Consider the following 27,467-nt stretch of genomic DNA (forward strand, 5'->3'; position numbering starts at 1 on the left):
AGGCTCCTAGAGGGCATTTTGGGTCATTTTGAAGCATGCGCACGCACACACGCACACACACACGAAAAATTCTACAAAATGTTTTTTAAAAAAACCTGAGGACTACTATATTAGCAGACTTGGTGGAAATGCCCTCCACATGCTCTAAAGGTCATTTTGGGACAGCTTGGAGCCACTTTTTAAAGCCCTGGGACCACAAAAACAGCTCTAGGAAACCACATGTGCTCTGTGGCCTACATTTTGCCCATCTCTGCTTCATACAGTGGACCCAAGCTTTATGCAGGGGATGTGTTCTGGAGCCCCTTGCATAAAGCAAATTCCATGCATGCTCAAGCCCCATTTAGATGAATGGGGTGGATTCCCTTGCACAGTGCATGCACCATTAATCTAAATAGTGCTTCCCATCTGCATGACCTCAAGGCTGCATATGGGAAACCCGCATATAGGGAGGGCCAGCTGTACTCTAGCTCTAGCAAAGTGTATCTGATTGCATATGTCTGATTGTATGGCACAGTTGTGGTTGTCCACAACTACAGATCAGTGGTATTTATGAAGATGTTATAAACCTGCACAGCTGTGCTTAAGGAATCTATAACAGAAATGAATGCAAAAGTGACCAAATAAAATTATGCACTTCACTTGGTGTAACCAAAGTTTACGAGGCAGGAGAAACAAAGAGAAGATGAGCAGTGGTGGGTGGGGAGGGGGAGCAAGTATAATTATACCGATCTGTAGCAAACCTTGAAGGAGCACTTGGTGGTCATGGTGAAAAAATGAAACCTCTGAGCCATTGCCAAAAACTTTGTTGAAGGCAAGGGTGCCATGTCAAGTGCCAGTAAGAAAAAGTAGGGAATTTTTAGTATGTATGTGATGGGACAGAAACACAGAAAGACTGAAAGAGTGTCTTTGGCAAATTTAACATTGGTTTAAAAAGCATATTTCAAAATATTTTACATTTTATAATACTCACAATAATCAGATATATGGGAATTCCTGGAAAGTATGGCTTGCCTCAAACACTTACCTAGATAAAGTTGCAAAACTCTTACTAGAGAATAAGGTACATTAAATCCAGTGAAATTTACGTACGTGTAAAGATGCTGAGAACCAGCATGGGGCAGTGGCTTGGCACCTTGGACTATGACTCTGGAGACCAGGGTTCAAATTCCAGTGAACCCACTGGATGACCCTGGGCAAGTTACAATCTCTCAGGCTCAGAACATGGCAATGCCAATCCCCCCCCCCCCAAAAAAAAAAAAAAAAAACTTTCCAGGAGCTACACTTTCCTGTCCTCCACTGTGTTTACAAGGTTGCACGCTGGGCCCTGCCTTGGTTGACAGAAACTTTGGAGTCCTGTTGGATGATTGTCCATCCCTTTATTGGGACAACTGCTAAGGCATATAATTTCCATCTTTTGAACATCTGTAGGATCCATAGGTTTTGACCATCAAGGCTGCCCATTTGTTTGTCCAGGCCTTGGTTGATTCACAACTGAACTTCAGTAGCCTACTGGCAGGTTTGCCTTCCTGCTCTCTTACTCCTCTGGTCTTAATCCAGAGCAGTGTTGTTCAGGTTGTCTTAAACCTCTCCAAATATTCACACATCTCTTCACCTTGTAGATTTCTCCACTGGCTATCAGTTCAGTTCAGGTCTCATGACAAGACTTTGATCCTAGTATTAAAGACCCTGCACTTTAATCTCTCTCAGTACTTGGTAGCTCGGCTAGCATGGTATGTCTCATCTAGAAATTTAAGATCTGAAGACAAAGGATTGGCTCTGTGAAGGCTGTGAGTCTTTCAGGATCTGGCTCTGCATTTCTGGAACAGTCTTCCTTTGCATCTTCAGCTGGAGGAGGATCTTACCCACTTTTGCAAAGCATTGAAGAACTTCCTCTTCAGTTTGCCCAGTTGCTGAGTTGTTGAGTGTGCCTACCGTTGCCAAGATGGCCACTAACTGATAGTGAGTTGTTTTAGTATATTAGCATGCTATTATAGCATTTTTATTGTCTGTTTTTGCTTATATATGTTTGATGTTCCGTCCTTTGGTGGAAAGAGCATTATAAATAAACATTGTTGTTTTGTTAAAACTACATGATAGGGTTGCCTTAGGGTTGCCATAAGTCAGAAGCAACTTGAGGGCACACAACAACAATAAAAAAATATGCTTGCTATGGCACTATGAGGTTCACTCTCTTTCTTCTGTTACCTTGCACACTTTTCCATTTATGTTTTTTTTTTTTTTTTTTTTTTTGGTATACTAAAGATTTGTCAAAACCAGCAAAGATTATTTCAGCTTCTATATTTCAAATTAAATACTTTGATAGCTGTCTCTAGGTACAGGGGGAAAAATGAATAAACATTGTCTATACACTTTACAACGAGCTAAGCCATGAAGGGAGCTATTAGATCCAAGAAAGCAGAACCACCTGTTCTCCAATATGGTAACAACAATTCCTTTCCAAGAGATCTATAACTATGACAGCTTTCCTTTCATCTGCTTCCTAGTCTATTTTCCAAAGTATGATGTCATTTCCAGATTTTGGAATATAATTTTTAAAATTATAACTATCACATTAGCATTTGGTGCTACCTATGCAAAATGGTGCACTGCTTCTTGTTTTAAGAGGAAGGTTGACAACATAATGCTAATGTATTGTTTTACAGTTATTGTTATTTTGGGGAAAATTTCTTGTAATTTACCCTCTGAAATGTTTTATAATAGGTAAATATTACTCACTGCACACAATGCTTGTCTCCATGCTTATTACTGGTTACTTTACAAAAAATAATGTTATTATTCCCTTAATGGGTTGCTACTTGTAGCACATCATTTAATGTACATGAAACCACTGTTTTAAATTTTCCAAGATACTTTGAGCTTTACATTTGGGGAGACTTGGGAAATAAACATAACAAAAACAACCTTCCTTTTAACCACTAAGGTTTTTTTTTTGTTACATTGCTGGAAAGGATAAACACCTAAAAGTAGCTGTCAGGCACTGCGATTTTTAAGGAGTCACAAGGCTGCAGGTTTGCTATGAAACTCAGGGATACATTGGCAATATTTATATAACTGTAAAATGAAAAACAGGACCAACTGGGTTACTAGCTATTTCCATGACAGCCAGTATTTTTAAAGAGCTCCGTCAAAGGGGGAACGTTCAGCCAATGAAGCTTTTCCTGTCACTGCATCTATGTGAGATAAAAAATTTGCATCTATGGAATTCCTCCCTGGGGAAGAATATCAGAGATAGGCTTGGTTCTCAAATATTTGACAAATAACATTTATCTTATTTTCTGCACGAGGAGTTTGATGGTGTCTATGTATGGGATATTTCTCCATTTAGTACTTTCCAGTAAGATGATAGTAAAGGAATGAGGTGGCAGATACAAACTGTAGGGAATTCCATATGGATGCCAATTTTCACCCATTTCACTCACGTCTCAAGTGTAATTTTCTCTTCAAGATGGTTCACTTTTGCCCCCCCCCCCAAATAGAGCAAACTTTGAAGTCCCTGTAGTCACATAAAAGTGCTGTTAGCACTTGCTTTAGCAACAAAACCCACCTTTTCTCTGTTCCATGTGCCATGGCAATTTTTGGGATACCATGTTCATTTTGGGGGGGATATAGTAGACAGTGGAAGGAGTGGAAACATAAAATCAAAAGAATGGTGGCCAGTGTGTAAAAACCACAGGCTCATTCCTTAAAAGACAGCTCACAGAAAGCACCTATCTTCTAGAGCAATGGTTCCTAAACTTTGGTCTTGAAGGTGTTTTGGACTTCAGCTCCCAGAAGCTGCAGCCGTAGAAGAATGTGCCAAGGAAAAAATGGCAAGGCACTGAGTGATGGCATGCTGAAGAACTCAGCATTCTACACAATTGTACACTACACAATTAAACACTACACAGTTATAGTGCTATGATTCCACATTCACAGCCATGGTTGCATCCTATGGAATCTTGGGAGAGAAGCAAGCAGGAGATGCCTACAGCCATGTGTTCCTCACACACATCACCAAACACTCCCTCAAAGGAGGGGGGAAATATTGTCCCACAACAAATACAACTTCATGATTATTTCTGAGTGTGGAGGGGAGAAATCCATGTAAGAATGGCAAATACCTCAGATCATGGGTTTTAACTGGATCACCTCAAAACCAGCTGCAATGTCTGATGCCCAACATCCCACAAAGTGAACTATAGTGAATTATTATATTTTTTTAAACAGGTGGTCAGTTTTAATATTGTAATAGTTTAATTCTATTTTAATGGTCACGTTTGTTATTTTTTTTGTACTGTGCTTTTAAATTATAAGCTGCTTTGAGTCCCAATTTTTTTCTGGGAAAGTGGGATATTAATAATAATAATAATAATAATAATAATAATAATAACAATAGACATCAGCATCCTCCCTCTATGTACCTGTTGTGCCATAAATTGTGTACATTCCCCCCTAAATGCCCCCCTCCTCTCCTCAAGGTGAGAAGATTTCAGTCAGTCTTATACATCTGAAAATAGGCTATGAGTATTTTAGTTCAAAACATGAAGTATTTCTGGTTATGTCAGCTGAGGGAAAGGGGGAGGCTGTGGGGTGACATGCAATGTTCCAATATGAACAAATAAAAGGTAGGTTACAGCAACACAGCTTTTGAAGGAAGGATGGGAGAGGGAAAGACAATATATGGAATGGGAGTGGGAGGAAACTGCCCTAGACACAGTTAACGGAAGGGTTGGAATAGCAGAAAAGCAAACCAAAATAATGGACGGGGGAAAAACTGTAAAGCTTTTATGTAAACAGTCTAAAAATACAGCTATAAACCTTATGAGTTTTATAATAAAATGTGAATAGTTTTCTTAACAATTTTGCTGTCAAAGAATTCAGCATTCATACAAGATAGTGAGCTTGTAGCAACTACTCTGAGAAACTTCACCAGTGTTTCCCACACTGCAGAACATAAGACTAATCCAGAGATCAATAAAAAGCTGCAAAATGCAAATTAGGTAAGATGTAACCAGTATACAAAAGTTTGCAGTTGCTATATGTAGCACCCCACACTTGTGTCAGACTAGATTTCCCATCATTCCAATTGGATGATGGGAATTGCAGTCCAATGCCTCTGGAGGGTGCAAGCTTGGGAAAACATGACATCTGAGTAATAAAAATTATAGTAATCCTCATAGTATTCCTAATTAATGATTTATTTAATATATTGCCTTTCTCCAGGTATGGGAACCAAAGTGGCACACAATATCTAAAAAAACACAATACCGTTTTTAAAACTCTTACTATAAAAGTTGAAATACAATTAAACTGAATAGTTTAAAAACACAAATTAAACTGCACTAAAAGGCATTTAAAACATTATGACATTTTAAAAAAATTACACCCTCCTCCCCATTAAAAGCTCTATCTGCTTTTAATGTTCTGATTAAATGGATTTGAAAGAATGTCCACTGGGATGGATTTTATTCATTCATCCCTAATGTTGTTTTTAGCTCTACCCAGGATACTTGAAAAGGCACTCAATGGCAGCAAAACTGCTGGAAGAGACTAGAAATGCCATCTTTATCTTGAGACTGGCAACTTTCTGCTGACAGTAGATCTGCAAGATGACCATCTGGACTGCTTTCAAAGGCAGGCTGCTACATAAAATTCCTCAACAATCCTGTGCAAATTATTGCAGTGATCATCTGCTTTAAGTATTGAACCTGAATCAGGCCTAGTACATCTTGAATCTATCAGCTTTCAATTAAGTTGGATAAACAAGGTGCACAAATAGCTGCTAGATCAGTGGTTCCCAACCTGTGGGTCGGGACCCCTTTGGGGGTCGAACGACCCTTTCACAGGGGTCGCCTAAGGCCATCAGAAAACACATATTTGCATGTAGCAATGAAAATAATTTTATGGCTGGGGGTCACAGCAACATGAGGAACTATATTAAAGTGTCGTGGCATTAGGAAGGTTGAGAACCACTGTGTTAGATTAATCTTTGCATTCAGAAGCACACATAGGGCTGGTGCTTGGTTTATGCATCTGAGACATGAGCTATGAGAATTAGCATATAGGTAGTCTGAGCCAATTTGGTGCAGTGGTTTGAACACTGAACTATATGACTCTGGAGACCAGGGTTCAAATCCCCACTCGGCCATGGCAACCCATTGTGTGACTTTAGGCAAGTCACATGCTTTTAGTTTCAGAGGATGGCAATGGAAAATACCATTGAAAAACTTGCCAGGAAAACTCCACGATAGCATCCCCTGGGGGGGTCACCATAAATCAGGTGATTTATATGCTGGCAACGATTTGGAAGGCACACAACAACAGCAACAACAACGTGTGTATCTAGATATGCAAGTTTTCTGGGCAGGGGTATTACACCAGGATAGTGAATTCACCACCATCATCATGGACTTGAGCTTAATTCCAGGGAACAAGGGCTGAAAAACTTCACAGAAAAGCTTGAGTCTGATTAAGGGTTTGAAGCAAGGGGTCCCAGGTGTCCTGAGAAGTAGGTCACATTATAAAAGATATTAAAAGGGAAAGCAACTGGATAAAGTAGGAGAATCATACTATTGCTGAGGCTGCTCTGTTTTGCTGTTTTCCCTTACCAGTACGCTGAAGGTATTGCTGATGTAGCTTTTTAGGTTGCCTGAATCAACCCTTAGCAATTAGGAAATATATGTAAATGGGATGAGGTGAGAATGCCAAATAAATCTTAAAATATGACAATTGCTCATGTCATTATGTTGGCTAAACTTAGTTTTACATTTCCTGTTCATGTTGCTGTTGTTGTGTGCTTTGAAGTCATTTCTGACTTACAGTGATCCTAAGGCAAACCTGTCACAAGGTTTTCTTGCAAAGATTTGTTCAGAGGGGGTTTGCCTTAGCTTTCCTCTCGGGCCAAGAGAGTGTGACTTGCCCAAGATCATTCAGTGGGTTTCCATGCTGAGCACAGAGTCAAATCCTCGTCTCCAGAGTCATAGTCCAACACTCAAACCACTACACTACACTGACTCCCAACTTGATACCCATGGTTTCCTTCCCTCTCCAGTTTAGAAGCAGCTTCCTAGGGATTCCCATATAGCAGGAGCCCAAATTTAGGAAAGGTCTCAGAAGCCATCTTTCATAGCAGATTTGATCACGTGCATGGATGGCACCAAAGCGAAGAGCTGGGCCAGGTGTAATTCTTATCCAACTGGATGATTTCCCACCAAACATACAATACACAGCTTGATTTTAGGCATGTTTACTTAGGAGTAAGCCCCTGTTCAACAGCTGGACTGCAAAGCAAGATTCAGCTCTTTGCTATAGATTTCTATGATGTACATGAAGACTCAATTCCACATATTTTTAAATAGTCTCATATCTCTACAGTTTCTGAGCAGAGATCGCAAGAGAAGAAAACTTGCAGGCTGTATACAAAATCCCATTGGGCCACATCCGGTCCATGACCAGAGGGAAATTTCCTCACTTTAGCAGTATAGGGTGTGAGAATGTCTAAGAGTGTCTTGTGTCTTCCCAGCTATTACTAGCTTTTGGAGGAAAAACTCTTCTCTTTGACCCAGCTATGAAAAAAGTAACTGGTTGGGTCAATAGGACACCCTTTGCATTTGCACCAGCATTATGGAATGCCTTAGTGCAAAGCTCCGTTTCTGGTTGCCTTTCAGAAGATTTTAAGTTTTAAGTTTTTGAAATTTAAAATCCCACGTTTGGCAAGCCACGTTGCTTTTAATGGAAAACCACTTTTAATGTGCTGTGTCTATCCTGATCAAATTTTCTTACACAGTGAGCCCTTGGTATCCACTGGAGTTTGGTTCCAGGACCTCATGTGGATACCAAAATTCATGGATGCTCAAGTCCCATTAAATACAATCATACTAAAGTGGTGCCCATTACATAAAATGGCAAAATCAAGATTTGCTTTTGGAATGTATACTGTATATTTTAAAAAAATATTTTCAAGCTGCGGATATGTGAATCCGTGGGTAAAGAATAGAGGGATGACTGTACTACATAATACAAATTGGAGATTGTGATGTCCTGCCAGGACTATTTGAATCTCCCCCTGCATTTTCTTTCGTGTTGGTTCAGGCCATAGAATATTTTAGTGTAGGAAAATTCATTGTTTTAGTTGTGGGAGGAGCTGTAGGATCCCCTGCATTTTTCCAGGTTTGGTTTGCCCTTTCCCAGCATGCTCTGCTTTAGCTAGAGGCTTTTTAGTTTGGAGCAGTCTTTTGGTGGCAAACAGGCCTAGACAGCCGGCAAGGGCATTTCTTACACTTTAGCCATTTTAGTTACCAAGAACAAGTTAGCCTTTTTAGTTACCAAGAACGTTAGCTGAATCAGTTACCAGGAGTTAGCCAAATCGGTTACCAGGAATTAGTTACCTATTTCAAGTCAAAGAATTCAGGAGCTGAAAGACCCTGCACCAGCTCCATTGAGTGAGGAGATCAAACCAAGATCAAACCCAGAGAGATGACACCTTGAAGATTGCTGAAACTCAAACTGTAAAGTATCTTTTATCTAGAGCTGGGGAAGAGAAAACTCTTTATTTTTGTTCTTTAAATTAAACTTCCCCCTTTTTTGAACTTTACATTCAGCATCAGAGCCTTTTTGGGTAGAAGAGTTTGATCTTACCAGGGTACCGGCGTTGCACACCCAAACCTGCCACCACCTTTAGTTGGGTGTGTCTTCACAGAGATTGTTACTCAAAGTCAGTGTGGTGTAGTGGTTTGTATGTTGGACTAGGACTCTGGGGACCAGAGTTTGATTATTTGGCCATAGAAACCCACTGAGTGATAGGATGAGTCACAAAATATCATTCCCAGAAAACCCCATGATACATTTGCCTTAGGGTCACCACAAATCAGAAATGACATGAAGGAATACAATAACAAACTCAGATTTTTGTATAAGATCTAGGTTTTTATTAAAATGTGACTTAAACAGATGCAAGCTGTCTACTACATCTATAGAAGAAATGCAGAATTTTTAAAAATAAAAATAGAACAACAAAAAAAAATTAGGCACTCTAGTGTGCTACTTCATTTAAGTGCAAATTAATCTATGCTTCTAAGAATGATAGACAGATTATTATGTGGTTGCTTTCTTAGCTACACTCTAGTGACTTTTTGGCTGGGATAGGAAACCTTCAGCTATTTTATGGACTACAATTTCTGTAATCCCTTCCATTGGCTATTCTGATCATGGTGAAACAGAGGTGTAACTAAAAATATCTCCATTGCCACAGTTGCCCTCCGATGGTTTATGACCTAGCTCCTACTGGTTTAATGATTGGGGCCATTCCACACTACACAGTTGTAGAGCTGATTCCACTTTAAATTCCATGGTTCTATTCTATAGTATACTGGGATTGGCAGTGTAGGATGGGGCATTTACAGTTGTTCACCTGAGAGGTCTCTCTCTCTCTGGCTTTGCTTCGCGAACGAAGATTCAGGAAGGACTCATCCCGCGCTTTGTACAAGCATGTTGGTGACTAGAAAGGCCAATCCGGGACAAACAGGTCTGGTTGCAGAAAGCACAGCAGAAAATCTCCTTAGGTGATGTTTCCGGGTTGCGGTTCTTTCTGCGTTGTCGTTTCTCTTCAAGATTCATTCGCTGTGAGCTTTCAAAAAAGGCTGCAGCATTGTGGATAGTGCATCTCCATGCCTCCTGATGCGAGGCCAGGGCAGACCATTGTTGGTGATCAATTTGGCCGAGCCTGAGATGTTGTTTCAGGGAGTCCTTGTATCTCTTCTTTGGGGCGCCCCTCTTACGCTGATCCGTGGCGAGTTCACCATAGAATACTATTTTTGGGAGGCGATGGTCTTTCATTCTAGAAACGTGTCATGCCCAGCGCAGCTGCGTCCTCAATAGCATGGCCTCAATGCTGGTGATCCCTGCTTGCTCAAGGACAGCAACATTTGTCACATAGTCAGTCCAGTGTATATTTAGAATTGTGCGTAAACAGTGCTGATGAAAGCGTTCGAGGAGTCGTAGGTGTTGGTGATAGGTGACCCATGTTTCAGACCCGTAGAGGAGAATAGACAGTACAATGGCTCTATACACACTGATTTTTGTGCTTCGCCTCAAGTGTTTGTTACTCCAGACTCTTTTGTGAAGCCTTCCGAATGCACTATATGCCTTTGCCAGTCTGTGATCAATCTCTTTATCAATCTTGGCATCTGAGGAGATGATGCTTCCCAGATAGGTGAACTGCTGGACGGACTTAAGCACAGATGTGCCTACAGTGATGTGGGGATGGTAGTGTTCTTCCTGAGGTGCCGGCTGGTAGAGAACTTCCGTTTTCTTCAGACTGACTTCCAGTCCAAAGAGCTCTGCAGCTCTTGCAAAACAAGATGTTAGGTGCTGCAGAGCTGCTTCCGCATGGGCAACAAGGGCAGCATCATCAGCAAAAGCAGCTCATGGACTAGATAGTTTAGAGTCTTAGTGGGGGCCCTCAGGCGGCTTAAGTAAAACAGGCTACCATCAGTATGGTAGTGTATATAAATGCCGTCTTCTTCTTTGAGATCTGCCATAGCCCTTTGGAGCATCATGCTGAAGAAGATTGTAAATAGAGTTGGAGCGAGAACACAACCTTGTTTCACACCATTAGTTATTAGAAAGGGCTCCGAGAGAGCATCACCATATCTGACTTGACCTTGCTGGCCTTCATGTAGCAGGATGATCATTTTGAGGAATTTCGGGGGGCATTCTAGTCGTTCCAGGATCTGCCACAGACCTTTTCTACTCACAGTGTCGAAGGCTTTGGTGAGGTCGACAAATGTTACATGGGCGGGTTATAGACTGCCCATTTGCGGCGGTCTGGACCCGCCCCTTTCCACGGAGTATCGGGGCTTCAGCGGCTACACCAGCAGCCGCTGAGGCCCCGATCCGCCGCTTTTCAGGCTGCGGGGAAGCAGCAAAATGCCGCTTCCCCGCAGCCTGAAAAGGGGTGTCCTTGGGGCTTGAAGCCCCAAGGACACCCCGCGGCGGCGGGGGTGTAGGGGGAGAAAGGGGCCGCTTGGCCCCTTTCTCCCTTGCTTCACTGGGTGCAGCCGTCTGAAGGCTGCACCCAGTGAAGCAAAACGGCGCCGCGGACCAGGAAGGAGCTCCGAAACGGAGCTCCTTCCTGGTCCGCGGAAAGGGCGCCCTAGGCGCCCTGCCGTGGATTGAGGACGTCACGTCCGCGCCGCCCCGTCTAGAGGTGGCGCAGCCGTGACGTCCTCACGGCGGCGGCCGTATGGAAGGGCCGCCGCCATTTAGTGTGTGACGGGCACACACTAGGGTTAACCAGTCTTTGGCGGGATACATACCGCCCTTTTGTAACCCTAGTGCGTGCTCGTCACGCACTAAAGTGCCGGTGTGTAACTGGCCATAGAGTCCTTTGTACTGCTCTCTACATTTCTCTTGCAGTTGTCTAAGGGCAAATGCCATGTCTGTAGTGCTCCTATTAGCTCTAAAGCCGCATTGGCTTTCAGGGAGAAGTTCTTCTGCAATAGCAGGGACTAATCTGTTCAGCATTATCCTTGCAAGGATTTTTCCAGCAATGGAGAGCAGTGTTATACCTCGATAGTTTGAGCAATCCGATTTTGCTCCTTTTTTCTTGTACAGGGTGATGATGACTGCATCTCGGAGATCTGATGGCAGTTCGCCTTTTCCCCAGCAACTCACAAGGAGCTTGTGGAGTTTAGCATGGAGTACATGACCTCCGTGTTTCCAAGCTTCAGGTGGAATTCCATCAATCCCAGCAGCCTTGCCATTTTTCATCTGTTGTATAGCCTTAACGGTTTCTTCCAAAGTGGGAACTATGTCCAATTCCTTCTTTATTGGTTGTTGTGTCGTATGTTGAATAGCTGAGTCTTGGACTACTCGGTTGGCACTAAAGAGGCTTTGGAAATGTTCAGCCCATCAGTTCAGAATGGAAGCTTTATCTGTGATTAGTGTTTGACCATCTGTACTGTATAGGGAGCTTTGGATCTGATATGTAGGTCCAAACACTGCTTTAAGAGCTTCATAAAATCCCCTGGAATCACCCAGATCTGCACAACGCTGTGTCTTTTCTGCTAAATTGATCCACCACTTGTTTTGAATGTCTCGGAGTTTTTGTTGGAGTTGACTACATGCGAGGCAAAAGGCTGCTTTTCTTACATGGCAAGATGGCTGGGCGAGGTGTGCCTGGTGAGCAGTTCTCTTCTTTGCCAACAGCTCCTGGATGTCTTGGTTGTTTTCATCAAACCAGTCTTTGGCGGGATACATACCGCCATATAGTACGTCTTCTATACGTACTAGGGTTAGGAAGGGGCGGTGCTTCCGCACCCCCCTAACCCTAGTACGTATAGAATACGTACAAGATGGCGGCGCCCCTTCCACATGGGCGCCGCCATCTTTGCGTATCGGACGCTGAGCGTCCATACGCGTCGCGCCGCTTGTGACGTAGCGAGCGCGCCCCTGGCGCCTCGCTACGTCGCAAACGCGACGAAAAAAGAAGCTCCATTTTGGAGCTTCTTTTTCGGTCCGCGCGGGAGTCGGGCCGTGTGAAGGCTCCGGCTCCCCCGCGGACCTACTGGCGGCGGCGGCAGAGCGCCGCAAAGTGGCGGTATGTACCCCGCCATAGTTTTTCTTGAGGGAAAACCCTAAGGATTCTTCCACAGATTGCAGGATGCTGTTTTTGATATGTTGCCAAAGCACTGTAGGAGAAGAGTCTACAGGATGGCCTTCAAGTTTTGTTTGCAAATTTGCCTGAAAGTTGTCTCTTATGGCAGCTTGTTGAAGATTGTTGACTTGGAGTCTCCTCTTTAGGATGCCACCCCTCTTAGGTTTGAACTGAAAATGAAGATTTAGTTTGCATCTTATGAGGCAATGATCTGTTTGACATTCTGCACTGGGCATCACTCGGGTATGACGGACATTGCAAATATTTCTCTGGCGCACTAGGATATAGTCAATGAGGTGCCAGTGTTTGGATCAGGGATGCATCCAGGTTGTCTTCAGGCTATCTTTCTGCTGAAAGATGGTGTTTGTAATAGTCAGCTGCTGTTCTGCACAAAACTCTAGCAGGAGGCGTCCGTTATCATTAGCTTCCAACACCATGCTTGCCTAAAACACCTTTCCAGGCTTCGAAGTTCTTTCCTACTCTGGCATTGAAGTCACCAAAGATAATGATTTTGTCTTCTGCAAGGACTTTTTGTATAAGGTGGCATAGGTCTGAGTAGAATTGTCTTTCTCCACAGGGTCGGCTTGCATAGTTGGGGCATATATACTGAAGAGAACAACATGTGGGAGGCGTAAGGAGATAATGCGATCAGAGTGTCCTGCTGGCAATGAGAGCTCTACTGCCTCACAAAACTGCAAACCACAGGATACCAGAGCATGCAGCCATGGCAGTTAAAGCAGAATCACTGTGCTATAACTGTGTAGCATGAAAGGGCCTCAAGGACTGATTTCTTCTACTTTTTCTTCAAACAGTGGGAAAGAGTGCAGAAGAAAATACAAACCATTATAGACACAACTGTGTTTATTCTGCCTGCCATTTTTATTGCGGTGTGATCCTTCCAGCTGCAATTATTGTAGCCTATTGCTGCTACACAGGCACCTCTACAATTTTGCTTTTACTTTCAGACACTTAGTTGCTACTTGCATTTATGTTCAAATCCAGCTAGCCATTTGAAAATAGCCTTCAGAGTGCTTAACGTCCTTAGAACAGGACAGGAAGAGACAATTTTGGACCTTGTGCAAAAATCCATAGCTGAATATGCAATGCCACATTTTCTAACAAAGCAATAAAGTTAACATGGAATTTTCCCACACTCTCAGATTGGTAGGAATTTCAATTGAGTTTTTGCAGTTCTGCTCCTGCAAATTCTGAACAAGGCCACTCTTGCTAAAAACTGATTCAAAGTTTTCAAGATCCCTCCCAACATGAGGTCACTATGCTAATAGTTATCTTTGCATTGAAATCCACAATCCAAATCACATGGAATGAGCAACAAAGGAAAGGAAGTTACCACTTTAGAAGGGGTGTTTTTCATTTTAAAGTTTCTTTGTTATAATCTGTTTCCCAAAGACAGTAAACATTTGACTTTTCTTCTTTTTACATCCAGATTAGGCAAATTGGCCAGAGATGCCAGTTTGACCATTAAAAGTTCCAGGAGCTAATGCAACAGTTTTCATTAAGTATTTCTAGTATATAAAAATCTCACTTGGAGAAGATTCTTCATATAAAATACAAGGGCCATTTGAAAACCAATATGCATCATTTGTAAAATGTTTAATTCTATTTTAAGGGAGGGAGGGTTGGGGGATATGATTTGTATCATTTTTAATGCTGTAAGCTGTTCCGATTGCCTAAGTGGAGATGGGGCTGGATATAAATAAATTTTATTATTATTTCATAGTACTGTTAACATTTTGATGTTAATTGCCATCAAGTTGGCTTCCACGTATGAACTGATGACTGAGAGACCTCCAAGGCCCGTTAGCCTCCAAGAATGCTGTTATTAACAGCCAGCTGCCGGGATTTCCTTGAAAACCATTTGCCTTTTTCAGAAACAGTCCTACCAGACGAGCATGCCCTCCAACATTTCATTCACAAATGAAAACCAGAAGACCTCTGGCCAAGCACCGGCAGAGTGTGGTAAAGATGACAAAAGTTATTAATGAGGAAGAACCAACAAGCTAGGAAACGCTGCCGCAATTTGCTTTTGCCTAAGCCAACTGGAAAGAACAAGATTCTGACCCTCCTCTCCTCCCCCTCCACTGACTTAATTGAGTGCAAACTACTTTTGCATTTTGAACTCAGTTTGCAGCAATCAAAGTAATCTGAGGCAAAAGTGGTAGGAGAGAGCAACTGAGACTGCATCCACACTGCAGAAATAAGGGATTAAATTAAATTAAGATTCAATAGGTCCAACATATGCAGATACTTCTAAACGTTTGGAAATCCCTAAAAGCCTTTTTAGAACTCTTAAACGCTGTGGCAGCTTAAAAACATGTGCACATTCACTTCTGTTTTTTCTTTTCTTTTAATGCTAACATGACAATAACATAAACATTTGAAGTGCACATCCATTTTATATCCTGTCCCCAACTTTCAACAATGGTTATATGCATATATTAACTGGAGACTAGGATACAGATTAAAAATAGCACTAGTACTGGTTGAAATCATTTACTGTTGTTTTGGTTGGCTGGGAAATCTTTGATTTTGTATGCCTGTCCTGGGTTCATGATCTTTCATTGTTACTTGCGTGTCATGGTAGGACTATGTGTAGACCTTTCACCTGATGCCTTTTGTTAAAGATGTGTTTGTTGCTGTTGGACTTTGGATTTCCTGGCATTTAGGCATTCAAAAGCAAACATTCACCTATGTCCTACTATATTTGGGTTTTTTTATATATAAAAAAAGACTGTTAGTAAAATATTAAGGTAGTTCATAAATGTATTTTAATTTTCAGGAAACCTTTTTAATCTAACAAAGATGATACATGCTTTTAACTAATAAACCATTCAGGAGTGTAACATATTAGGAAGAAACTGTCAAATTCCATAGCAAGGGAGACTTACTCCCTCCATCATTGCTCTTACCCTTCAGATACCAAGCTTAATAGGTTGCCTCCTATAAGGGAGCGTTTGGCTGTTTTAACATGTAACCTGACAGTGCTCAAACCACTACATCACAATGTGTGGTAGTTTGAGCATTGGACCACGACTCTGGAAACCAGGGTTTGAATTCTGGCTTGGCCATGAAAAATTAACTGGGTGACCTGGGCAAGTCACAGCCTCAGGGGAAGGCAATGGAAAACGTCCTCTGAACAAATCTTGCCAAGAAAACCCCATGATAGGTTGCCATAAATCCAAATGACTTGAAGGCACACAACACACACACACAATCTTAATGTGTTTCCCCTGCAATGGTTATGTATGTTTCTTCTGGTTCTATTGGTTTGTTGCCATGTTTACTGTGCAAGCGTGTGTGAGAGACAGCAAGATAAATGTTTTTAATCTGTATTTTGGACTATTTCCATTTTGAACCAAGTGACTGAATTAGTGCCACAAGCCTCTGCCACACCCTCCAAACAAGTGCATAATTCCCTGACAAACTCCTTCAAGCCGTGCAGCAAGATTTCCCAATAAGGTGTTCGAAGCTAATAAGAACAAATGCAACAGCAGATTCAGACTTGTTGGCTTTTAAATATTAAAAAGGCAAACTTAGCCAGGACCTAGGGGTGGAGGAAATGCCTTAGCCAGGCTGTTTATATATTATGCTTCAAAGAGCAGAGTATGATGTCTGGCATTCTTACAATCACAGCTTTTTTAAAAAAAGAAAGAAAGAAAGAAAGAAAGAAAGAAAATAAACGAGGGGAGCTCAAATTGCTATCTGTTCTGGTTATGGAGGAAAACGTGTGAAATGCCTCTGGAGATTATGGAATGTGACAATAGGTGACCTTAAAATTCAGAGTTCTAGCCACAGAACTACATTCCCCTGACCCTGAGGCTTAGTAAGCCACAAAGCACTCCTGTTTGCCCCATTTTATCCCTTTTGACTATTATTGGAAGAAAAAAACATGTAAATTTCAGATATTTTAAAAAAAGAAATCAAGTGCCATCTGTTTTAATTGGAGGGTCCTGCCATTTATTCATGGAATATTGACGTGATTTGCACTGACAAATCCTCATTCAGACAGTTTTCTTTTCACATACACACCCTGTTTTGTCTGAAGTTGCCATCTAATCTTGATAGAATTCAGGTCTTCCTGAATCACCTCAACAGTTAGCTGCTTGGTTCTAGGCTGCCTTATGCACACCTGTAATAAGCAGATCATGGTAGCCAGAAGGGCTTCTAGGGGCTATGGAGCCAATGAGACTAGATCAGCTCTGGGAGCATGAAGAGATGTGAAGCAGGTAGAGAAACCAGACATAATGGTGTGTTTCTGAGAAAACAAGCATACAGCATGTAATACTGATGGGTACTTTACTATTTTCTTGTCCTTTCATTTGATAAATAATTTGGGTATTTGGGGGGATATGCCCTACTTACTAGATATTATGGATGTTATGGTACGTCAGTGACCAGAGGTAGTATGACTGAATAATAGTTGTCAGAGAACTCTTTCTGGCCTGTGGGTTTCACAAAGGCATCTACTGGGCTGAATACTGGGAGGATCCACCAGGTTTACTCTTATTTTCTAATACAGTATTAAGGGTAAGAAAAGTGTGGCTCTCCAGACACTGTCAAACTTCAGTTCTCACCAGCTGTAGCCAGTTCTGAGAAATGCTGCGACTTATATTCTAACAACATGTGGAGGGCCACATGATTACCATCCATGTCTTAATGTTAGGTGATAGGTACATGCTGTTCCTCTTGGCATACCAAACATAGGCCTGTTACAGACTGCCAAAATAAAGCTGCTTCGGGTCTCTTTGGAGATATGCTATTTAAATGATGCATGGGTCCTAAGAGTCCAGAGGTTGCACCAAAGCCACACTCAATTCCTAAGCACTGGAGTGCAGCTTTTGGTGCAGCTTCCGGATTCTTAGGATGCATGCATCATTTAAACAGCATACCTCCAAAGAGACCCGAAGCAGCTTTATTTTGGCAGTCTGTAACAGGCCATAATTTCAGAAAGGTGGTCTACATGTGTTTGATCAACCAATATGTATTTGTTTCTTTTCTTAAGCATGTCTTTATTTCTTTAAAAAAAACCAAAACAAAACACCAAACTAAGAGTGCTCTGCTCCAGCATGGGGCCTCAGCCAGACTGTTAAATGACATTACAATGGAAGAATGAAAAATATAGCACAAACCCCATAAATGGGAACTTTATTAAACTAGCAAGGTAAACTCAGAAATGTATAAATTGGTCCTTTAAATACATCCAGTTCATTTTTACACATACTTATCATATAGAAATTTACTTACAGTTTCCAAACATGTAACATTTAAATTATTTTCTCTTTTCAAGCTTACTACCATCAAAAGGTAATAAAAATTCACCACCTGCTTTTGCAGATGAGCACACACAAAAAGGATACAGGCAGGGCCACATGGACAGAGTACAGTACTGCATTTAACTTATGGACATCTGATACAGTAACTCAAGAAGCTTGTAAAAAGGCAAAATTATTCCATTCAAAAGCTTATTACTATATGAAAGGTGCTAAGCCAACTATCCATCACACTGAGGTGGTCAATTGTTTAGTGGGCACAGGAAGCACTGTCATGTTGGTATACCTTCTAGGGAAGAGTTTTTGAAACTATTTCTAAAATAGAAAGAAAAAAAAAGATGAGGCTATGAACTGCAATAGTGAAATAACCCAGTTGATTTGAGTGGAAGTTTTTGATTCCATTGTCACATCTGGATCAGTGACCTGGTGTGACTGATACAGCAGTGTTAGATAAAAGAAAACAAAGTGGGCATGCTGAAGAAAAGATTTCGTAACTAACTCAGTATTATTTGCCCAAATATTTCCACGGCAAGATATTAAAAAAAATTCCTGTATGAATAAGATGGCAGCTATTTAAATAAAAAGACTAAAAGCCAACTGGTTTCCCTACCTACATATATTTACCTGGAAAGGGACCAAAGGGAAGGCAGAACACGCAGCAACAAGTTGTTCCTCATCTGTATTTCAGCCTGACCTTTCTGCAATGAATTATTTTTCAATTTTTTTAAAAAAAAGCTTATCAAAAAGTTTAAAAATAGTGTTAAAATCCACATCTGAAGCAAATTAAGCTAAATTAAAAAAAAAAAGGCTTCTATCATGCATAAAAGGAACCTGCATATTTCATGCCAACAGTTTTGACAAAGAAAGAAGGCAGCAGGAAAACCAAAGGCTTTTCCTAATTAGAGCCATAGCAGCATTTCAAGTCATTTGACAGTAGTTAGAAACCAGTGGAAACAAGAATCGGCAGGGAAAGTGCTCTATGAAAAGCTGCAGCCCTCACATGTTTCAAGCTGCATTATCTGTGGTGTGTATTATAAATATGGCACTTTTGTATACCAAAAGCTGGCAGGTATGCAGGTGAATGACCTGCAAGCCAAGTCACCTGTAGTTATTTTCCCTAAACTAATATTTGTGGTTTCGGAAAGCCATAACCTTCAGCTAACCCTACTAATTCCAGCACCAGTCATCCCACTGACTATTCTACTTTCACATGCAAAGCAGTTCTGCCACATTCATGGAGAAAAAAACATTCTGCCCAGCAGAGTTTCCCCTCCTTCCTACATACACACACAATTTAAAGACACACTGCAAATTCTTCAGATGAAATTAAAATCCCATCCTTCCACCAAACAGCAGTGTTTTGTTTTCCCATTTTGTGAGCCAGCGGTTCTGCATGCCCAGCTGCCAGCAACAGACTCTGCAAGAGACACAACTTATTCTTGGACTCAAAAAATTTAAATGATCCACATCAACTTCTCATACTTTTCCAAAAAGCAGCTCATTTTGCATTTTCAGAAAAGAGTAGTCATTCAATAACTGGCCTTATCCACTAGCTCTGTTTTCCTTTCTTTTTGCTAGATTAAAAACATTATTTTAGTGCAGTCTTCTCCATCCTGGATTTCTGGACTACATCCCTTATTCATCTCAAGCTAGCACAGAAGCCACGCTGGCTGGAGATGATGGCGGTTGAGCCACCACATCAACAAAGAGGGAACTCCAGGCTGAGGAAGACTTGCCTTAAATTTGTAACATTCATGTAGAAGAACTATCATCCAAAAGCAAGGAAACTTTGTTACAGCTATCCCATCACAGTAGTTTTGAATACATTCAGTTCAGACCTACAGCAGGATCCACACAATGTACCTTAACTTGTATGTAATGCTATTAATACATTACTGTCTGGATATTCCACAAAAGAAATATTCAGTGTTGAAAAAGTTTGTTTTCACATTCTATATTGCCAAACAGCACAACCCCCTTTATTTTCAAAAGTGATTCAGTAGTTTTCCTATTGAAGTTTGGTTTCCATCTTTACATTTAAGGGATGCTGATCTTTCCATTGTTATTTGTTCCCTTGGCATGGGCTCTGCTTTAACACTTAGAAGTTCACTGTTGTCAGTGTTCCTTTTGATAATTCTAGCACTATTTGCTCTTTTCAGTGTGCTTCCACCATTTTCCTTTGGATTAGCATCATCAGAGGCTGCTGTTATTCTCATCCTTGGCAGCCTTTGAGACAAAGATCTTGTGAGGGTTGGAGTTTTGGAAGTAGAAGGCATATCCACCTTTGCACATTTTGAAGAAGAGGCCACTGTGTTTCTTGCAAAGCTTGGAATGGGAGCTGGTGTCTTGGGAACAGTGACTGTTGTGCTTTTGTTAGTATCTGTAGGTGACTGGGGTTTGGGCAAAGAGCGGCACATTTTGGTTTCATCATTTTTTGACTTTGGAACATATCTGACCGGTTTAGAGCTTGGCTTTTTGAAGGAGCCTTTCTGCTGAAGTGGCTCCCTCTCAAAGTGGCCACTGCTAGAAGCTGCTGTTCCTCGCTGGAATTTTGGCTCCTCTACAGATACGCTCTGCCTATACTGAGGTTTTGGCATGGCATCGGTGATACCCCTGATGGAGTTGCGCCGTGACAGCCGCGTTTCAGCTATACTAGTGTCCCGAGGTGCTGGCTTAGGTTCTGGCTTTTTTGTACAAGTGGGGGGTGCTGCTTTAGTTGACCTGGAAATAGGTACTACTTTTCTCATGCTTGCATTCTCTGATATATTCAGAGTTCTGACAGGTCTTGGGTGATTTGAAGGACCAGTGGTGGGTTTTGTAGTACCTGAAGATTTCTCTTTCAAAGAATTTCTTTTTGGCCCAAAGGCATCTTTGCTTCTTCCTGATTTTTCCTTCAGAAGACCAGGCTTGCCACCAGAGTCTTCTTTATCATTAGAAAATGAGCTCAGACCTAAAAGGGTACCATCATCTGTTTGCAGGTCACTCATAAGGTGGGCCATGGAACCATCTTTCCTGTTTACTTTGTTGACACCTAGCTTCTGATTATTTTCTTCTGACAGATCAAGTGTCAAAGAGCATTCAGATATATCTGAAACACAGAACATTGGCCTTTGTGCCTTAATTTCTGAAACATTACCATCTGAAGAGGTAGGACTATGAAGGCTGAGCCCTGGAGCTTCATTAGCATGACCTGCCCCCTTGGTAGCATGTTCATCCTTATAAGGAGCTTCTTTTGACTTTCTACATGCTGGTATTGGACGAGTTACTATGCCAAGAGAGTATAAGCTTGAGTCACCCAGTGTCTCCATATCTCCTACACCAGCCTCAAAATTAACTTCAGATGTATCATCCATATTATTTCCTTCATGGAAGTCAAATTTCTGCAGCCCTGGAACAAGATCACTGTCTTCATAAGATACATCCCAGGGGGCTGTACCTGTGGCTTCCATACAAGGCACGCTGAAAGTGTAGTTGTCATTGCCAGCACTGTCTTCGTTATTACCGAAGTTAGCATGGTCATCATCTAATGCCTCAAGGTCATCTATGTGATCAGACTGAGATGGAGGCAATGGGAAGTAACTGCATTCCATGCCTTCTTCAGGTGCCTGATTCAAGTGCAAGTCAGTCAAACCTAGATCTCCAGGCTCTTTAGATTCAGTCCAGGCTACAGTGGGCCTTGCTTGACAAGCATGTGCACGAGGAAGACTGTTGGATTTGTGTGCCTCGTCACCTTTTGAGGTCTCTAGGAAAGTCAAGAGCTCCCGGTCTGCAGTGACTCCCAAAGAATGCCGAGAGCGCCTGGTGCTGGCATTTCTGTAAGAAGGGCTCTGTGGTCTATGCTGTAAGAAGGGTAGAAATTCTTCTAGTCCTCTCTTTGTCAGTGTCCCAACGTCATTTTCACTGCTGCTTCTGCCAAAAGCTCCAAGCTCACCAGCAACCGATGACCGACGTTTTTCCTCCAACTCCTTTAATCGCTGTAGCTGCTGAAACTCATGGGCCTCTCTATCCTTATTCTCCTGTTTCAAGACAAAGAAGAAAAGCACACCACATTTTAAATTATGGAATTATTAGCATTTAAAAAAATAGAAACAAAAAATCCCTACACACTTCTATATCCATCCTCTACGCTCTTCTGTGTGTGGCTCTTGAGTATGAATTGCCATGGCAACCCTTTTCTGGTATCATACCAGATGAGTGTTTAACTAAGGCACTGGGATTACAGGGTTTGAATCCCCACATGGCCATGAAAACCTACTGGGTGATATCTGGGAACAATTAAGCGTCTCAGACTCTACTAGATACTTCTCTCCTCAACAGAGAGAACAATTTGGAATATAAAAAATCTGAAAGCTATTTTAGGAATTTAATTTGTTCAGTTTGTTGCATTTTTATTTGGGGAAGCAACACTTATTTCATTCCCCAAAATTTACATTAGGTACCCCTGCTTCATAGAGCTGTTCACACACGTGACCTTTTGGATTAAAGGAGCCAACACTCTTCAGTACACAAATCTGTCTCCAGGCACTTTTGCCTATTGTCACTGTAAAAGCATGACAAAGATTACAATGTTTGCATGCCACAGGCACAGAGGTTAAGCATGCAATCACCTGCAGTCTATTTCAGGAGGAGGGTTGGTGGAACCTCTTTCTGACCCCCCAAATGTAAGTGGAACTGCTTAGAAAATGGATCTAATAATTTCCTCCCCTTACTTAAACACAATACAATTTAAACAAGATGTGTCAATATTTTTTAGGGAAAGCAAGAGGAAGCCCTAAACTGATTCCAGCAAAGAGTCCAGTTCAATACTTATAATTTAGTAAAATATTTGTAGAAGCAAAACCTTTTGCCTTGAAACTGGAAAAAGGCAGCTTTTTTAAAAAATTTAGAGTGGAAAATGTCCCAAAAATATGTAGCCTTATTCCACTGTATCATAGAGGTAAAAAGGGATTAACACTAAAAAATGAAATTATAGTAAACCAGCTTAATTGTCTAACAACTGATATATGTCCCTGGCTCTTCAAGGAAACATATTCTTACCTTAACTGCTTTGCTGAACCTTAGGCAAAAATCCCTGAATATCTGAAAGCACTCCTCCATTTTCATAGTTTCCTTATCTTCACACAAGAAATCCATAAGCGCATGGGCCTCCTTCAACAAGTCGCGCTTCCAGTGTTCCAACTCTTTAAGTTCTTTTCCAGCAAACTTAAAATAAAGGCAAAATACATTTTAGAGCCAAAAGATTGACAAATGCCTTGTTTTCAACATACTATATACACAGTGCTAATTTCAGCATCAGTGAAATCCAAGATTAAAATAACTGTGGCTAGAGACCACAGAACTGTGGCACTGAAACTGGTATTACACAAGCTTAGCTGCCATTGCTGTACATAGGCTCCTTTATCCGTCCAGTCCATCAGGTTTTGCAGGGTTTTTTGTTATGGAAACACTTCATAAACCTGCAAGGCCAGTTGATTACAAGCAATAATGGCATACACTGCTCAATTAATAATGTTTCTATACTTCCATCTCCATTAACAAAATCCAAATATATTTGTGATAAGGTGGAAAGCTCTACATACTAAAATGTATGATTCAGGAGCAGCTAGGTCAGACTGTGCCACAATCTATTGGCAAATGCAGAAAGGGAGCATTTAACAACACCTTAACCTAATTTCTTGGATAATACTGGAGAATTTTAATTTTCTTAAGCATATACAACTAGTTTTCCAAAAGTTTTTTCCTAGTTAGAATGTTAAAGTAACAGGATGCAAAAACCTAAAAAACAATCTGTTACAAATTCCTTTGCCTTGCAGGATAATAAGACACATAAATAAAAAGGCACATAATGTGTGGAATAAAGGGAGCTAATGGAAGTTTTAAATAAATCAAAAGAAGTGAAATAATAATATGAAGAAGCAGTTAGCATCAGAATAGTTCCTTCCATTAGAACCAATGATTATTCTACCACAAACTACCATCCTATAGCTTTTGGGGGAAGTTGTGAATGATCAAGAAACATGACACTGATATTCAAAATTACAGAGATGTACACTTTGGATCTTCACTTTTTCACAGCTATAGCTGGAATTCCAAATGCTCAGAAGACATTCAGCTCTGGAAATTTTTCAGAGCACCCTACATACATCTTTAAGACAGACAGAAAATGCCAATGCAAGACATTTTCAGACTGAAAAGTGACTTGTGAGAATTCACTCTTATATTTACCATTACAATTGTACTGCCTTTTAAACAAGAGCCATTGTGGTGTCATGATTTGACTATGACTATGGAGTCAACGGTTTAAATCCCCACTCAGCCATGGAAACCCACTGGGTGACCTTGGGTACATCACACTCTCTCAGCTTCAGAGGAAGCAAAGGCAAGCTCCCTCTGAACAAATCTTGCCAAGGTTTGCCTTAGGGTCACCATTAAGTCAGAAATGATTTGAAAGCACACCACCACCACCACCACCACCACCACCACAACCCTTTTTAAAAGGTATGGGGAAAGTCTACCCAGAAGCCCTTAGTGGTAGGTGGCCTTGTGAAAGAAAAAGAATAGTACGCTTTCAGTTTTGGGCAGAAGCTAGTTTGGATCTGCATCATTTACTCAAGAGTCCAGGCCAATCATGGGTTAATTCAATATAGTTTTATGTTTTTTTTAAAATCAAGATGTTCCTCTGTGTTCAACTGATAAATAATATTAGTTGAACACATTTATGCTGATTTCACTATTCAAAAAACAAGAGCATAGGGAGGTACCTGATTACCACTTGCCTCAATTGTACATTCAGCCTGGTATTGTCAACAGTGACAGGCAGCAAAAGAGTCTTCCCTTAGAGATACCAAGCTTTGAACCCAGGACCTTCTATTTCCAAACTATTCTATTTGCAAACGATGCACTTTACAGTGAACTACAGCAGTATAGAGAAACACATCAGAATCTGCTTTAGAGTTTGTATAACCACTTAAAAACAGTTTGAAACTCAAATTCAATTTGAAATTTGACAAATACAGTTCAAGTAACAATTGTTTGATCAAGATTAGAAGCTGCAGCCATAGGTCTTAAGAAGATTAAACTGGTTATTTTCCTATTCCTCTTTGCTCATAAAAAGCATTCATAGGGGGACTTAGAGAAACAAACAAGATGCCTTTAGCATTTTCTTGCATTTAATAAAAGAGCATTCTTTGCAAATGAAAAAAGTCAGTGCCAGAGATGTATTAGGCTTTGTTTTCTTGGTGGCTTCTCTTACAAAGCAAGAACTCAACTGGAGAGCCTAGGGGTTTTAGACTGGGTGGGGGTATGTAAATGCTGCCTTCAGAAGAAGAGATAATCTTAGCTTTGTCAGTCATCCAAAAAGAAAAAAAAGTAGCATCAATCCTAGCTGTGTCAGTCATCCTAAAAGAAAAAAGTAGCATCACTCAACAAAGCAGTTATAAAGTTTAGCTAACTAAGGAACATGAAAAAATGGCTCCACCTTTTATATTAGTAGCTTATTCATGTGGATGAGAGAAGCCAGTTTTTAAGTCAGGTACTCACTATTTTGAGGAAAGAAACATATGATGTGTACCTTGCAAAATGGACTAGAAGATATATTTGGAATTAACTCCAAATCAAGTTTGTTTAAAAAGAGAGAGCACATGCACAGAGAAGCTAGAAGAACCTAAATGTGCCCCAGCACTGCAAATGTGATGACAAAAGAGAGAATACAATAGTTGTGGTAATTACTGTAAGCAAAATACAGAAGCTATCTATTTGATGAAGGCTAAATACAGTTCGTTGTACCTAATTCTGGTTAGGAATGACTCAGCTTATCACTGTTCTGGGATGTAAACCATAACACTACAGTTATAACTATCAACACAAGTTTTTAATTACATTATTACATGAAATCAGTTATTAAATATATCTTTCAGTGAGAAGTAACAGATTTAATCCAGGCTCTGTTAGTCACATTTTTGAGTCCAACTGAAATCAGTGGAACTAATGTTGATCATAACTTTAAGAAAAAAAAGACAAATCCAGTCCAGATCTAGCCCCAAAATCTGTAAGTACAGGAGTCAGAGTGCTCACTGTCCCAATGCAGAGAAATACAATGTAGACATGTCCCAATGTAGTGGGTCATCGGTAACCTCTGGGATTTGTTTCCAGGAAACCTTTCTCCCACTCTGCCACAATACTCATTATAAACAATGGTGCACTTAAAGGATGGCCTTATATAAAATGGCAAAATCAAGGTTTGCTTTTGGGGTTTAAAAATATATATATACATATGTCCCTCCACATTTGCTGGGGTTAGGGGCACAGGACCCCCATGAATGTGTGGAAAAACCACAAATAACAAAAACATTATGTTTTTACCTGAGAGAACACCATTCTAGGATTCTCTAGGTTCTTCAGTGCAACTTTTGGTGAAAGCTGACCATACAGTTGTGCTGGAGGACCTAGATATTGCTATTAATAAAATCTATGAATAATCAAATCTGCAAAAGTCAAAGCCACAAATGTGGTGGAACGAGTGTATTTCCAACTATGGCTGGTTGAATCTATGGATGCAGAATTCTAGGATATAGAGGGCCAACGGTAATGATAAGCCATGGACATATTTAATTTAACAATGGCGGGATACAAACGGGCAGGGGAAGACGTCTTGGAGGTGTATTCTGCTGAATACGGAGCCTCCAGACCGCCCGCCCCGGGGGCGTGGCTCAGGAGATGGGGCTTCCACATGGGGGGCAGTGAAGACGCCTCACCTGGGGCCATTTCTGACCCGCAGTTTCCAAACCGCCACCTCGGAGGACGCTGCAAAGAGAGAGGCAGCTTCCTCACGGACGGCCAAAAACGGGGCTTTTTTTTTTCCTTTGCCGGCTGGCGGATGCGCAGCTGCAGCGCTAAGCAGCGGCGGCAGAAAGCCTATGGGCACATTTAAAGTGCCCAAGCCCCTTTAAAACTTTTTTCCCCGCTCTGCCCAAGAACAATGGTGGTCTCCTGCCAGCTGGTGATCAACTGGTGTTGGCATCCTTGTCCGCTTGCACTTTGCCAGTGTCACCAGCATCATAGATGCCTCCTCTCCTTTGGTCCCCGCGCTCCTGCTGAATCTGCAATGCACAGCCACAGCTGTCTCCGCTGCCACCGCTGTCCCCCTGCCATCCCCCATCACCTCCCTTGTATATATGTAAATATTTACAGTTTTAGCGGTTTTTATTGTTAGGTGAAAATGGCACAGGAATGTGTGTAGGGGCTCACTTTAAAGTCCAAACTTTCCAAGCAGCGCATGCGTACATGTTGCTCTAGGGTTAGGGTTAGGGTTAGGGTTATGGTTAGGGTTACGAGTCTTAAAATGCGCTGCAACTGTGCTGCAGCTTCCACACCTGCATGGCAGCTGATGCTGCAATTAAAGCCTGACTGCAAACTGCGCATGTTCCAGGACCCCGACTCATTATGCGACGCAGCAGACATGGAGCTTTTAAATGGGCAACTTAAATTCTGACGTACCGGTGCAGCAGCTTACAGACAGAGCT

The 27,467-nt window shown here is 41.3% G+C and overlaps 1 protein-coding gene across 1 annotated transcript in view; it reads right to left on the bottom strand.

Moving 5' to 3' along the window:
* Positions 1-17,828: 17,828 nt before the first annotated feature.
* The window catches only part of FHDC1 (FH2 domain containing 1), a 62,536-nt gene continuing 52,897 nt past the window's right edge, over positions 17,829-27,467 (bottom strand). Inside the window, exons 12-13 of the mRNA XM_089525668.1 lie at positions 22,984-23,148; positions 17,829-21,962 (exon numbers count right to left, since the gene is read on the bottom strand). Of these exons, the coding sequence (XP_089381794.1) occupies positions 19,932-21,962; positions 22,984-23,148 (2,196 nt within the window). The 3' untranslated portion in view covers positions 17,829-19,931. The remainder of the gene's footprint in view (positions 21,963-22,983; positions 23,149-27,467) is intronic.

Source organism: Sceloporus occidentalis, unplaced genomic scaffold (assembly GCF_023333645.1).
Source record: "Sceloporus occidentalis isolate IW3139 unplaced genomic scaffold, rSceOcc1.0.p SCAF_5, whole genome shotgun sequence".
Classification (NCBI taxonomy): Eukaryota; Metazoa; Chordata; class Lepidosauria; order Squamata; family Phrynosomatidae; genus Sceloporus; species Sceloporus occidentalis.